We start from the raw sequence: 16,159 nt of genomic DNA on the forward strand, positions 1-16,159 counted from the left end.
ACGTTTCAAATTACATGCAGTTAAAAGTTTAATAATTTTTTTCTCGAAAACTATAGAGTTTGATCAAAATTTCAGTGAATATATTATTTTTGATGAATANTAAAAATAGTATTTTTCAAGTATTTTGTTCTTTTTTTCTTTTATTTAGGACTTACCTGAGCATGTGAAGGAGTTAATAAATAGGATGAAGAATAAGAAACCCACAGCACCTTTTCCAATCCATTTGAAAAATTTGCGAGAAACCTTCATTTCCATTCTCCCGCTGCGTATGAGATGGTAAGGCGTTCTTTTTTAAAATGTTTACCATGCGTAGAAACGCTGAATACTTGGGGCTGCTCTAAAAATTACGTGCCTGGAATATGCCGAGAAATAATAGATTTCATTGCTAAAATGGTTAGTGATTCTTTATATAAGGGTAAAGAATTAATTTTCAATATAACATTTGACGAAATGAATATAAAAAATGGACCTATTTTTGCAAAAATACTCGTCAATGGAAAAGCTTTGTTGACTTGGCAGGACAATTGGAAGAAATTAATAAAGAAGGAAAGAGGCAACAAGCTAGTAAAGCTCTGGTGTATATGCTAGTCAATATTAATGGGGGATTCAAAACACCTGTCGCTTACTATTTAAATAATTCGTTGTCAGGGCAGGAAAAATGTATTCTCTTAAAAGATTTGTTACTAGAGNGTGTCACGTTTGATGGCGACGAGTCCAACGTAAGAGCTTGCAGAGTATTAGGAGCTACTTTTGATTATTCCGATAAGCCAAATTTCAAGCCGTTCTTTGCGCACCCAATAACGGGTGACAACATTTATGTATTTTTCGATGCCTGCCATATGCTAAAGCTCGTAAGGAATTACTTCGCACTAAAAAGTCCAATTATTTACAAACAAGACGAGTACATCAGATGGGAGTACATAAAGAAGCTAAACGATTTGCAATATTCCGAAGGACTACACTGTGCAACAAAAATAAAAAATAGGCACGTTGATTTTTCAAACGAAAAAATGAAAGTTTTTCTGGCTGCTCAAGTGTCGAGTTCGAGTACATCTCTGGCGCTACAGTATTTAGAAATGGAGTTTAAAAATAATAATTTCCTGGGAGCCTCTGCTACTGAACAATACTGTAAAAATTTTAATGATATGTTTGATGCGTTAAATACAAAAAATATGCTTTGTAAGACGTCAGGACGTCAAGTTGTAACTGTGAAAAATTTATCGGAGTTAAAAACACGTGTTACAGGGTGGATCGAGTATATAGAAAATCTGGAAGTATTACTTTATGAAAAAAAATCAAAAAATGTATATTACGGTGGCAATGAATTAGTGGGAAATAACAGAAAATTGTCAAAACAATCTGCTTTAACGTGTTCCGTAGATCGCACAGGCTTCACAGGTTTTATTGTGTGCTTGAAAAATTTAGTTTTTTTATGTGATGACCTGTTTGAAAAAAAATACATCCATTATTTACTGTCTTACAAGCTCTCGCAAGATCACGTGGAGATGTTTTTTAATTAATTAATTAGAAGGATGAATGGTTACACAAATAATCCAACAGCAATACAGTTTCAATCCGCTTATAAAAAACTATTATTAAACAATACAAATATTTTAGTGCCATTATCAGCTAATTGCATACCTCAGGACGAGACGTTAATGATATCGAACGCAACTGATGCACCATTATTCGCGAAATCTGATATCGTTAGTGATATCTCAACAAACGCCTGCACTTCCTCTCTCACAACTACAAAACTACCGGCGAGTAAAAAAATCAAATCTTCGCGCACCGCTCCCTCATTTCCCGTTGAGAATTTTTTGCATAAGCATAGTCACTTGCTCCGGCGAAACGAGAGTGGGGAGCTGGACTAGCAAAAGAGTGGGGCAGGCTCTCTTATATCTCCCATCCCAAGCTCAAACGTAAGCCCCTCTACCCTTGCACAACTTAAATACAACAACAAAAACTAACCATTTCGTATAAAAAACTTATTTTATTTATTTACTTATTAAACAATTAATATACATTTGCAGAAGACTCAAAACGCAATACATCGATGACGCTTCCCCTCAAGGGCCTCAAGCATCCCCACTTTCATTCTACATCCTCCCGCCGGAGAGAGAGAAAGCACGAGGTTAGAAAGAGACAGACGCCCAAAGTTGCTTCCCCACCACCTCTATGTTCACCTCAAGCTCTCCACTGGGTTGCGCGGTCTATTATATACGTCTATGGTTTATACCTCCTTATGAGTTGACTAGACTCTAATTTCAAGCTCGACATAAACGACGAAAAGCGAGAGGTTGGAACGGGTAAAGTTACAAGTTTACAATAGATTGCTTAGTTTACAATAGATGCTTTAAGCCTTAAGAAATTGATACCCACAATCGAATTAAAAAAGAATAACCAATTGTAATTGGTCAATTTCTTAAGGTTTAAAGCTTAAAACTCTATTGTAGGTCTAGCCTTAGTCTCAGTCTACAATAGTGTTTTAAGCCTTACGACTTAAGAAATTTATTGTCGGTCATAGTCAATTATTTTTCTCATATTCAACTGTGATTGGTTAATTTTTTAGACTTAGAGCTTAAAACATTTATTGTAGACCGTGGCTTAAGGCTAAGTCTACAATAGAGTTTTAAGCCTTAAGAAATTGACCAATCACCGTTGAGTATTCTTCTATAATTTGATTGTGGTTGGTCAATTTCTTAAAGTTTAGGGCTTAAAGCGCCTATTGCAGGCCGGAACTTATGTAATATAGTCGGGAGGTCGGAGTCCCGTTAGCGCACGGTGCGGTAGCACACATTCACTCACATCGGCTGGTGCTTAGAGTCTTTCCGCTGGACCATCAATTACAAAATTTTACGTTAAATTAGCTAGTCATCTATCGGAGTCCGCTCTTACAATCGGTCACAGGACGGTTGCAACAGTCTTTTTCTTAAAATATGGTCTATATTGGGCAGTAGGAGTATGTTTATAAGAAGTAAGAGTAAGAAATTATCCAATCATAATCGATTATTCTCCTTACATTCGAATATGATTGGTCAATTTGTTATTCTTACTTTTTATGAACATATTCCTATTGCCCATTGTAGACTACGCTTTACGTGCTTCATATACAAAAAACGACGAAACGAATTTATGAACGTGCGCAATAGATGGTCAGACATCTGTCAAAATTAGATATGTTATGTCAAAATCTTATGTATATATGTAACTTTGACAGCTGTCTGACTGTCTACTGCGCATATTCGTAAATCGTAGGTTCGCTTTGTCGTATTTTTTGTGTGTTCCGAAACATGTAAAAAAAACTGTTGCAATCGTCCCGTGACCGACTGTATCAAAGATAAAATATAATTTTAGTGTTACAAATAAAATCAGCATTGAACTTAAAATATTCCTACAAAAAGAATGGTAAGAAAGCATGTTGAAACAATTTCATATTGGTAAAATTATGGATTTTCTAATAAATTATTACTCGTTAAGTCTTACAAAGGAGGGCAAGAGAACAATTATAGACGAACTTATGACTGATGCTGAACTCACAAAGTATAACAAGTACAAATACAAAGAGATTATTGATAAAAAGCAAAAGATCTACCATAAGATATACAACATGCAAGAAAACTGAAAAGAAAGATGTAACTTATTGTGATTATACATAAAACTTATTTTATATACTTGAGAAATGTACAATATGCAGTGATTACAAACTTTTTATTTATAACAATTCATGTATACATTTAATATATATTTTTTTATATTTTATAAGAAGTAACGTAAATTTTTATCAGGTCAATCTACTATGTTCCTCCAGTAATTTCAACATCTGCTCCATTCATATAGGAATTTTTGTCTGAAACTAAAAATGCAATTACTTCTGCCACCTCTTGTGACTCTGCTATTCTTTGAAGTGGCACTTGTTTTATATATGATTGTTTTTCTGATGATGAAGTTATAGGGGTTTCTATAAAACCAGGTAGTACTGTATTAACTCGAATCCCTAATTTGTAAGATATAGACAATAGATCTATGTCTTACAAATAAGAAGAAACGTAAATAACTTCGTTAATATAATTCATGAATGAATTCGTTAATATATACAATATATACATGTAACACGTACTTTCCAAACTCCAGACAAGCAGTCTTAGTCAGCTAATATTCCAGCTTTTGTTGCACTATAGATGCCCATTCCGCATACAAACATACGCTTGGCATTGATTGAACTGATATTGACAATTGAAGAATTTTTTGTTGCATCTGGCTCTATCATCACTTTGACAGCACTTTGCGTAATCAAGAAAATACCTTTCAAATTAACATTGATTAAATCATCAAAATGCTCGCTGCTAAAATTCAACAGGTCACCTCTCCATAAAATGGAGAGCCTGCAGAATTCACAATAATGGTAGGTGGCCTTGAGAATTGCTTTATGACATCTTTAAAAGCTCTTTCAATACTTTCCAGTTCAGTGACTTGCATATGCAGAGTAACATGACCTGTACCTATAATAATAAACATACGTTGGAGGAAGATTAATATAAGAGGTAATTATAAAGCAAAGATAACAACAGAGATAATGTAAGATCCTCTGGCCTTGAATGGAGATAAAAATCCTAATATTAGGAAGCTAAAATTATTAGTGTGAAAATTTTTTGTCAGCCAAAAACGCAAATCATTTACGACACTTGCACAAAAATTGAAACTGGTATCGTTTCGACGAATTAAAATTTACATATAAGACTTCGAGTTTGTTCGATTTCCGAGTTTTGATTCACGTTGGAACGTTTATTAATTGAGATAAACAGACCTTCCAAAGTATTTACAGTTTCCTGATTACTCTCGATATTCTGATCAGTCGCGACAACTTTGGCGCCTTCTCGAGCTAAAACACGACATACCGCCCTTCCGTTACCGTTGCCAGCACCTGTAATCGAAAAAGCGATATTATAATATATCACAACGCGATATAAGTGCGACATTCATGTCGAACGCTTTTTTACTGAACAATATCAAGGTCGTTTATTTCTGGTCGATTAAATCGCGACAAATTTCTCTATAATGATTCGATATATCATGATTGGTAAATATATAATTAGAATCGTTTATTGAAGAAAAGCATAATGAGTTATATAATTCAAAATTAATTAATTTACATAGGCTAAATATTACGTAAAACTCAACAAACCAGTGACAATTTTCCATCCAGGAGCTTCGACACATTATGATTACTGAAATATGTTACAACGATAGAAACGGTATGTGAAGTAATGGTGAAAAAGTAAACGAACGAGTGGCTTGCATATCGACGATATGCAAACATGACTTGCCAAAAAGGAGAGGGATCACGTACTTCTTATCAGAAATTCAAAATCACTGAATCATATTATCAAAGATTACTTAATCTCCAATATTCGTATATGCCATATTCATGACTACCAATTCGTCAGTGATAAAAAAAAATATATAATATATTTCATGCAAATATACAAAATAAATTCTGGAACTTGTAACTACACCACGTACGCACTTATAGAACATCGGATCGGTAACAATAACAGTACTGACAACATTAACGTTTTTTAATACAAGAACTGTTGTCAGTACTGTTATTGTTACTGATCTAATGTTCTATAGATACGTATTGTAATTACAAGTTCCTGAATTGATCTTATATTCGTGTGAAATATATTATATTTTTACAGACGAGAAATAATGATCCCCGTGGCTACTTGTCAGTCACGCGAGTTCCCATAAAATTGCCATGAAAGTTCCTTTAATGTGTTACCTCATCGAGATACAATTACTCGTTGCTACTATCCATCCAGTAAGCAAGAAACGTCAAATCAGTCTTTTGAAACGTTGATTTTATGTGAATTTTATAAACATTTTGACATATTTTATAAATGTTTTTAAACTGTTACTTTATAATATTATGTTCTTAAATATTAAAATCATAGTGTAAAAATATTATTTTTAATGTTTTGATCAAATATTGTTAAATATTGTACAATGACGTTGTATGCAACATTAAGAAATACATATTTAAAAATGTTATATATTATAAAATATCGTTGTAATAACGTTGTGTTAATTGTTTCTCCATCATCAATTCATCGGTCATTAAACAAATACTTTCTATAATGTTTTTAACAACACTCGGAATATTTAAACAGAATATTTATTCAAAATATTTAACAATAATCAAAATATTTTAGCAACTTTCAGAAAAATCATATTTAAAAATAATTTGTTAAAATATATATTAAAATATATATTACTGAGCAGTAAGCAAGGAACATTAAATTAACGTTTAGAAATGTTGACTTTATATATATTTTTTGGACACCTTTTAAATAATATTACGTATATATTTTTAAAAATTATTTTTAAATATGATTTTTCTGTATGTTGCTAAATATTTTTTTAATATTCTGTTTAAATATTCTGAATGTTGTTAAAAATATTATAGAAAATATGTTCTAAATATTACTTTGACATTTATTTGAAGTCAATGCAACAGTTCAAAAAAATTGCTTATAATTTGAATTTAGAAATAACGTTAGTAAAATATTGCTGTTGTTATAATATTATATTTTTCGTATTATTTTAATATGTTCGAGTCTCGCTGTCTGTCCGTTATTTCAAGAAATTGTATGTATGATGACCGAGATAAGAAGTATAATCATGTTATCTCATAAGTAGCCGCAATAATCAGTGGCTGCATGTTTTTATGACTAAGTTCGTCTCGTACGCTTTAATGTTAAAAGCATCATTCTATCTTCTTTCAGCACGCAATGAAGAATAAAGGTAAAATAATACTTTTAGCATGAAAATATGCAAGACGTACTTAACTTATATATGACTTTGGTCAGTCAGTAAGTAGTAAGGTGATTGTCAGGACTTTTATTCTTGAAATAGTTGCGTATGCGTATTACTGCATAGGCATAATTATATCTTAAAGTAATTACGGCACTTACGCAACCATTTTGAGAATAGAGGCTCAGAACAGTATTCATACCCAAAAAGCAAGAAACATTAAATCAATCTTTTAAAATATTTATTTTATGTGAGTTTTAAAAACATTTTGATATAATATTTTACAAATGTTTTTAAACTATTACTTGATAATATATTTAAAAATATTAAAATTATAGTGTAGAAACATTATTTTAATGTTTCGGCCAAATATTGTCAACAGTAACGTTGCATACAATATTAAAAACTACATATTTAAAAACGTTACATATTATAAAATATCATTATAATAACATTGTGTTAACGATGTTTTGTTTACTGAGTAGGTATCGCTGATAGTATATTTAAATTTTATTGTTTCAATAATATTAAACATTTTGGGAATAATAGAAAAACCTTGGCGCAACGTTATTTGCAACGTTACGATGCTCCCATTTCAACATTATCGAAATCTCCAAGTTAGTGTTAAAGCTTGTTTATAATGATGTTGTATGTAACATTAAATACGACATATTTGAAAACGTTACGTGTTATTGAATACTGTGGTAATAACATCGTAATGATTTTTTTACTTATTGGATAGTGATCGGAGATAATCGGGTTATATCGAGAGCGACGATATCGCATTGCGTGCGAGGATCGTCGCGATCCGAACAAAGAAGAAAATGATATATACTCGTTATCGAGCGGCCGCCAGAAGAAATTTCAGGCGGCTCGGAAATGCGATTTTCTCAGGTGCTCGGGCATTTTCCAGCCGGTCTCTCTCTCGCAGAGCGCGAACATACGTAAGCGCGCCCGGCCAATAGGAATCGACTTGCCGTCGCCTTGGCGACGGTATGCCATATGCCGCTGACGTCAAAGCGTGCCCGCAGTGACGTCAGCGAACGCGCAACGCAAGTGGCCGTGTTTACGGAAAAATTGAACTTGAATTATCGGCCCGCGAGATGCGATGCGGCGCGGTGCGGTCGTTACGAAGCGGGCGGATGGACGCGATCGGCCGGCGCTCGTAGTCGCGCGGCGGCGTAACGGGACCTAAATTTAAACAAGCGTTGTACGTCGCGCTGCACGTCGCATGCACATCTTCCGTTCGCGAGGGATCGTCGCCGCGCTTCACGTCGAGCGGAAATTGACCGCGTGCGTCTTTAACGTGTCCTTCGCTCCGCTTTTTCCACACGGGCTGTATGCGACATACCTGATATCGGCAACGATCGGCACTCACGCGCTCCTGTTTGCGCTACCTCGCTTTCGAAATTTTCGTCTCTCGCGCGGTCGTGTCGAGCGATTTCGAACGACGGCGAAGCATAACCGCGCGAAAGGGTCATCGATGAGAGAGAGAGAGAGAGAGAGGAGCCGGAGAGAAGGTGTCGTAGCTTGTAGACGCTGGCAGCACCGGCGCGCCGCGTAACCCCCCCCGCGCTACCTCGCTCGTACCAGTTTTACGTCGGGACGTTTCGAGGCCGCATTGTGTCGCACGTAGAGCGAGAGAGATCAGGTGCGCGACGTCAAGGGCGGCGTATCGCATGCGAGAAAGGACACGGTGAGAGGGAGAGAGAGAGAGAAGCGATCGTGCGACGCGGGTGGCGATCGCGGAGGAGATTGCAGGCGGAGACAAGTTGTGCGCGGCCCAGCGATATCCGTGGCGTATATTCGTGTATGTGATTGCGACTCGACGGCAGGCGCGAGCGCAGAAACAACGCGACAGAGGAAGGTGGCGACGACGCTGCTCAGTCGCGCGGCAAGACGACTGCGGCGTGCTGAGAAACGAGAGGGAGCAAGTGAGAGAGAGAGATCAAAGTAGCGCGCTCTCTCGTAGCCGCCGTTCACGATCCTCAAAGTACGGGTAGCGCGATACACGGGCTACCGAAGTGTTTGGAAGCGGTGGCCCAGGATGCTGCCCGACGTAGCAAGATGGCCGTGATCGGCGAACGCAAATATCACGCGGCGATCCGTGCGAGCGCGTACGCGGAGTTCTCGTGTCATAGAATCGGGAGTAACGAGACGGGCACGTCCTCGGCGTCCTCGACGTTGACGCGCCGTCGTCGGCACAAAAAGAAAGGCGAGCCTCCGCAAGCCCTCACTATGACATCCACCTCGCGCGGAAGCTGTCCGGAGTCCGGCGAGCTCAGCGATCCCGACGACGGTTACATGGACACGGACCCGCTCAGGTACGAGCTGCGCAACATACAGAGCGTCATACACGTCACGCGGCAGAACATCGACGCCCTGAATAATCGCTTCGCCGGCTTCCAGCATCCGCCGTCGATATATCTGAACGAGTACGACGAACTGACGAGTAAATTGCACGATCTAGAGTGCAAGGAGCAGAAACTCCACGAGCTGCTGAACGCGGAAAAGATAACGATTAGTAGCGTTTCCACGTCGGAGAGCGACAATAGCGTCGCTAGAGAGCCCAGGACGCCCGTCAAGACTTTCGGCACGCTGAGAGCGTATCTACCTAATCAGCAACGCACCAGTGTGCAAGTACGAGAGGGGCTCTCCTTGAGAGACGCGCTGGCCAAGGCCATGAAGCTGCGTAATTTAACCACTGAGATGTGTGCGGTTTACATTCTGGGTATAGACAGCTCCAAACACCTGACATCCTGGGACACAGACATCTCAATGCTGGAATGCGACGAGATCTCGGTCGAGATTTTGGATAAGTTCCCTATAACTACTTCCATTTCGCACAACTTTGTGCGTAAGACGTTCTTCTCGCTAGCCTTTTGCGAATACTGCAGGAAGCTGCTCTTCCAAGGCTTTTATTGCAGAACGTGTAATTACAGATTTCACCAGAGATGCGCGGGTGGCGTGCCAGCCCTGTGCCATCAGGTACGCTTACAGGATGCTTACTATCAAGCTCTGCTCGCGCACAATCCAGAGACCACGGCTGGGATCTTGCAGTTGCCATCCGGTTACGGGCTGAGCAGAAGTATGTCCCCTTCTCTTGCTCCGTCGAGAAATCAGAGGCATCCGCGTTCCTTGGGCCAGCACGATCGTTCCAGCTCCGCGCCCAACGTCTGTTTCAACATGGTGAAACCGAGCGGCGAGCCTGTGACTCTGGAAGAGCACAGCAGATCGGAGAGTTTAGGCAGACCTGCTGGCACCACTCAGAGTCCCGTGTCACCTGGCAGCAGTCCAACCAAGTACAGTCAGTCCACGCAGGCCAGTCCTACCAATACTCTGAGGCCCAAGCGACCGAGAGCAAAGTCAGCCGACGAGTCGTCGAAGAACCTCCTAGCACCGAGGGAATCCATCGAAGACTGGGAGATTCCGGAGGATGAGATTTTAATAGGGGCGCGTATCGGATCGGGATCCTTCGGTACTGTGTACAAGGCTCACTGGCACGGCCCTGTCGCGGTGAAGAAACTCAACGTCAAAATTCCCACGACCGCACAGTTGCAGGCATTTAAGAACGAGGTAGCTGTCTTACGTAAGACTCGACATGTGAATATCTTGTTGTTTATGGGTTGCGTCAGTAAGCCGTCTCTCTCGATCGTTACACAATGGTGCGAGGGTTCGTCCCTGTACAAACACTTGCACGTGTTGGAGTCTAAGTTTGAGCTGATAGCGGTGCTGGAGATCCCCAGGCAGACCGCCCAAGGTATGGACTACCTGCACGCGAAGAACATCATTCACCGAGACCTGAAGAGCAACAACATATTCTTACATGACGATTCTACGGTTAAGATCGGTGACTTTGGCCTGGCGACGGCCAAGACCAGATGGTCCGGTTCTCAACAGTTTCACCAACCGACCGGCTCTATTCTCTGGATGGCGCCCGAAGTCATAAGAATGCAAGAAGAAAACCCGTACAGCTTTCAGTCCGACGTCTACGCCTTCGGTGTGGTGTTGTTCGAGTTGTTGACAGGTCAACTGCCGTATTCGAATATAAACAACAAAGATCAGATATTGTTCATGGTAGGTCGCGGCTATTTGCGTCCCGACTTGAATAAGGTGCGTTCCGACACGCCGGAAGCGCTCAAGAGACTCACTGAGCATTGCATCAAGTTCTCGCGGGATGAACGACCGGTATTTCGTCAGATTGTAACTATATTAGAGGCCATTCTGCTCGCTTTACCGAAAATAAAGAGATCGGAGTCCGAACCGAACCTAAATAGAACGCAGCTGCAGTCTGACGATTTTCTGTACACTTGTATTTCACCAAAGACCCCGGGGAACTTTCAGCCGGGGAACTTTGGAGCATTTCCCTTTTATGCTTCCGGTGGGAACATATAAATGTATTGGCTGACACATTATAAGTCTGATGCACATACTGCATAAAACAAGTATTTAAAATATTGAAAATAATGCGATAAGCTTAACACTATGAACAATCTACATAATTCTCTTCAATTACACTCTGATCGTGTCGCAGATGTTCGCTCGATGTGGAATGTGAAAATATTCTTTGATATGAGACCGAGGAGGGGGCAAAGAGGAAGAAAGCTTTGTATCGACTAGGGGGGAGGGAGGGGAGAATAGCATGTGTAGCTTTTATCTTTAGACATTTATCAAATGTTTACAAAGAAACGTAAATTTTCATTTGATTACGATTATTCATATATAAATACACATACACATATTCGTATATATATACACAAGTGTACATATATACATATATTACACGTGCATGCACGTCAATATAACGGTCTGTTGATTTTGTGGGATCCTTATGAAGGATGTAAAACTAAAGTAAGTCACATAAGAAGTAAACGGCATTTAAGTCGTGCGGGCCGTCGCTTATCTGAGGTATTTTTCCAAAGGCCGAAGTGATTTTTGTACCTACTTCCGTGGTTTTTGTCTTGAGTATGCTCATGTAATTCAAATTCTTCTCACATACGATCGCTACATACGTATTGGTACACGGGTTGCTTTGTGGCAAATGATAACGAGAGTCGCGTCGCAAAAATACGTATCGTAGTACAGATTTCCGTTTTAAGAGAAGAAGAAAAGTCGCACATTTATAAAGTAATACGCGCATATACTCATTAATGGGGTGATCTTATAAATGAACCTGCTATAAATTAGGGATATTGATTTTAAAATGGACAAAGATTTCTCCCGACATGCCTGTAAAACGCTTATTTCGTTTGACGAATCATTTCCGAGGATGCTCTTAATTATTCTTCCTACTATTAAGTGTAAGTAAGCAATGCAAAACGGTGCGTGCACGAATGATAACTTCACGCACTGTATACACGCAGCATTGTACTTTCTCGGAGAAAGAAATGTATGACCTGAGAAAAATATTAATATTCTTTTATGCTATTAGAAATGCTTGTGTTTGTTTCGTAATTTATTTAACCGAAGGTCACGTGTTTAAAGAGGTAAGCCAGATAGATGGAAAATCGTAGCAAACGGGAGAGAAATGTCAAGTTAAATATCCCTAATATTTAATAACGCTAGCAAGAGAGAGAAAAAAAGAGAGAAAGAGAATGTGTGACTAGAGGGGAGAGGAAGGAGGCATCGTACCTTTCAGATGCGTACGAAAATTTTTCAAAAGATTTTTGACCTACTTGTCCTTTCATTTCGTAAGATGCTATAGTAAACATATCTATTGTCGAGCAGAGTATAGTTGATCTGAAAATGCTAGTACAATGACTAGTATGTTTTCGGTCGACGTTCTTTTCTGTAAAATATTTCTGAACATCGGCTTGGATGATATCATGGCCTAAGATAGATATAATCATTGTTGGTAACGAGCGTAATAGGATACACGTATTGAAGAAAAAAAAAATTTAACAAGGCGATTAATCATGTATGCGCTTCGAGAAATTCTTTTACGAAACTTTTACCGTAGACTTCGCTTCTCTAACTTTGTAACTAACTCGAATATCTCGCGCGCATCAGTAAATTTAAGTTTTAAAGTTAATTATTCGACACACGACAACGAGAGAGAGGGAGAGAGAGAGAGAGAGAGAGAGAGAGAGAGAAGCAATCTCGAGTATGCGTGCGTAGTCTTTCATATCGATTTGCGTTTGTAATTGATGTTAAACGATACAATTTAATGAACGGAATGTGCGCTCTTTCTTACGGTTGTATCGCTTCTTCCGAGGCTATCGTAAATGCAGGAAGTAACGCAAATTTCACTTCGAATTAACCCGATACAATGCAATTTTTTCGTTAGCGCCGAAGAATTCGATTGTAACGTCGCGTGTCGTTTTAAATCTTCGTCACGACCAAACGTATTTCGTTAATGTACGTCACAAACAGTTCACACGCGCGGAAGGAAAGTGCATTAGCAACGAACGCTCCTTATTTTTTTGCGGAATGTAATATATTTTATTTGACATCCATATTTCGAGAAAAACCCTAAATATATATATAAAATATATATGTAATGTTAAATTCTGTCAATTTTATTTCGATATGCAATTATTACAAAATTTATACGAATTTTTTAAGATGATATTAATGAATATTTATATTTAATATGTTATACACGAAAGATAAAAGGAGATAGAGAGAGAGAGAGAGAGAGAGAGAGAGAGGGAGATGCCATATGTATTAAATGTGTATTCGTACTATTTATAACTATAATAGACATTACAAGTATTATTTTTATTATCATAATACACGTGTGCATAACATTATTATGTAGCATGTACAATTATTTGATATTCAGTCGGCACGTCCTTGATCTTAATTCTGACATTGGGGATCTTCATCGTGCACCTTCCTTCTCGCGCACGAGCGTGCAAGGCCTAAAAACGAACCTTCGAAATCGAGTAGCGATTAGAGTGAGTGATGTTTCTTCTTCCTTTCTATCCCATGACACCCGACCTTAATTTATTATTTATTTATTTATGCGTAATTCATTATATTGCACGGCATTTGAAGCGACTGCAGACAAGTGCCGGATTCGAAAGTTTGTCGAAAGTGTGAGAGGAATTCGTTGCGAATGAGAAAAAGAGCGAACGGGCGAAAGAAAGAGGAAAGGAAGGATGGCGAGCAAGGATGAAGGAGGAATGTGATTAATAAGCAGAGGAATATGCGGATTATAATAATAATAATCGAAGCGAGCCAGACTGAAATTGTACATCGCGAGCGCGTTAAATTAGAGCGAAGCTTTACGTCGTTGATAGCGCCTTCCCATACCGAGGGAAAAAAGTAGTGAACTGTGACAATTAATGATATTGAAATTTACGACAAATGAGGAGGAGGAGGACACGGAGTGGAAACATAAGACTCGTCTTCCGTTTAAGAGTTTTGCGATCGATCTCAGGTTGACAAGAAACATAAATCTTCCGTTTGCAAATCTTGAATCGATATTAATCGAGAAGAGGCTAACGGCCCGCTGTTCAACTAAATAGCGACCACGTAGTTCATATGTTATTGCGCCATCTTTCGTTGTAAAATAGCGCCGTGAACATGCCGCCAGCCAAAAGTTTTCTTTCGCGAAGCCTCAATGTCGGTCGTCTTCCTCCGCCTTTGAAGATTTTACGTGTGCGTGAAATTTTATCGCACCGCGACGCCGCGGTCGTCCGGACACGCGAGCTCTTCCGCGCATCGCTTCGACATGTATCTTCTATATGTAAGGATTCGTATGCGATTATACAGGCGACAGATATATATACACGCGTAACGAAACGCGTTTCTTTCTCGTCACGTCTGATTCAATGTCGAGAGAGCGATGTGGTAGAGCAGATCTAACGTGTCGCTAAACTATTTTACACACGCACACACACACACACACACAAGCGCCCCGGACAAACAATTGCGAAACGACTTTCTCGCTTTTCTCCCCATTAAATCGCAAGTTTTGTCCTCTTCTTCGGGCATAGAAACGGCGGATCTGCTCTCCTTCGAGTTCTAGGCTTTGAATTTAGCGTGCCTCGGATTAGAGAGGCGGCTTTTCGTACGACTCACGCACCATACTTATCTTGCCACATCGTGTCGTGATAGGACTCGTGCTGTTTCTTTTCTTTTGAGCGTTGTCGCGGGTATCCGCGGCTGACCGATTCAGTTGGCGATTCGTTGTTCCTTTCTAGATTGTAGCCATCATCTGCGGCTTTAGACGAAGACGGCGGATTTAGTTGACCGGATTTAACGTTAACCGGACGTCAGTGAAACCGGCTCTAAGTTGTACCGACAGTTTGAGTTAACTGACCCCGGATCACTCTCTGTGCGCGAGACCGATGTGTGTATGTGTGTGCGCGTGAATTGAATGGAATTGAAAGGAAGTCGTTCTGTAGAATACAATTCCTGATCTTCAAAAACGAGAGTCGGCTTCAAATTTCTTCGGTCTCTGTATCCGTTCTCCGCCGTTTTTCTCAACGTCACTTCGTGACTGAATTGGGCGAATAATTTTGTCGACTTGCGCCCAGCTACAGAGTAATTGAGTACAATATCTCTCGCAGTGTCGGGCGTCGAGCGCGAAATAGGGCCGAATTTGCAGATTTAAGAGATTGGAGTTTTTGGAAATTCGTCGTTGCATCGATGCGCGATCGAAACGTGGAGCTTATTTTCGCTTCGATATGGACTGCGCGGTAAAATTTGTTCAATCGAAGTCAGCGCCAAACGATCTTGTCAGCGAATGATTTTTCTCATCGATTTTTTCTTCGTTTTCCTCTCGCGGGAACGCGCCGGGACATTTTTCGAAGTACTCGTCCCGATTGTGCGCGCGGTCAGGGCTCTGTCGTGGATACTTAATTCAATTAATTGCGACGAGAAATCGATCAATCATTGTATCAAATCTGATGAAAAAAATGAATACGCAAGAAAAAGAGAAAAAAAATTTACTTTATCCTCGCGCAATGCGTGCGCGCGCGTGTGTATGTGTGTGTGTGTGCGAGCGACGCGTGTGTTGTGTGCGTGTACATGCAAATTTTACTTCTCTCCGCAGCGTTTCTCCCCCGTACTTTGTGCGCTTTGCTTGACTTCGTTTGTAGGACGTAATTCGACTTCGCACGTTCTTCTCGCGAGGAGAGAGAGAGAGAGAGAGAGAGAGACACGCACACACATCTATTCAGCATCGATTTGTAAATTAAGAGACGCATTAAAAGAAGAAATGTGCTACCATGTCATCGAGTTGTTTCTCACCATTGAACGTATTTCGACCTCTTCATCTTTTCCTTTCGTTTTGCTGGATATGCGAGATAAAATCGATCGATTTGACGTAGATGACTATCATATAATGTTGGCTGATCCAATATCATCGGCGAATTCGCACGGTCTTGGTTTC

The 16,159-nt window shown here is 39.7% G+C and overlaps 1 protein-coding gene and 1 pseudogene across 1 annotated transcript; one reads left to right on the plus strand and one right to left on the minus strand.

Annotated features, from left to right (window-relative positions):
• Positions 1-3,984: 3,984 nt before the first annotated feature.
• Positions 3,985-8,373, minus strand: LOC106748577 (annotated as a pseudogene).
• Positions 8,374-8,399: 26 nt separating this feature from the next.
• Positions 8,400-13,305, plus strand: LOC106748587 (raf homolog serine/threonine-protein kinase phl). Its single transcript, XM_014627262.1, has one exon. The coding sequence runs from the start codon at positions 8,884-8,886 to the stop codon at positions 11,209-11,211; it is 2,328 nt and encodes a 775-aa protein (XP_014482748.1). The 5' UTR covers positions 8,400-8,883; the 3' UTR covers positions 11,212-13,305.
• Positions 13,306-16,159: the final 2,854 nt, after the last annotated feature.

Source organism: Dinoponera quadriceps, unplaced genomic scaffold (genome assembly GCF_001313825.1).
Source record: "Dinoponera quadriceps isolate SergipeBrazil2010 unplaced genomic scaffold, ASM131382v1 scaffold2791, whole genome shotgun sequence".
Taxonomy (NCBI): domain Eukaryota; kingdom Metazoa; phylum Arthropoda; class Insecta; order Hymenoptera; family Formicidae; genus Dinoponera; species Dinoponera quadriceps.

Coding starts and splice junctions, on each gene's coding strand:
- LOC106748587 (XM_014627262.1), top strand. CDS start 8,884: ATGGCCGTGATCGGCGAACGCAAATATCACGCGGCGATCCGTGCGAGC.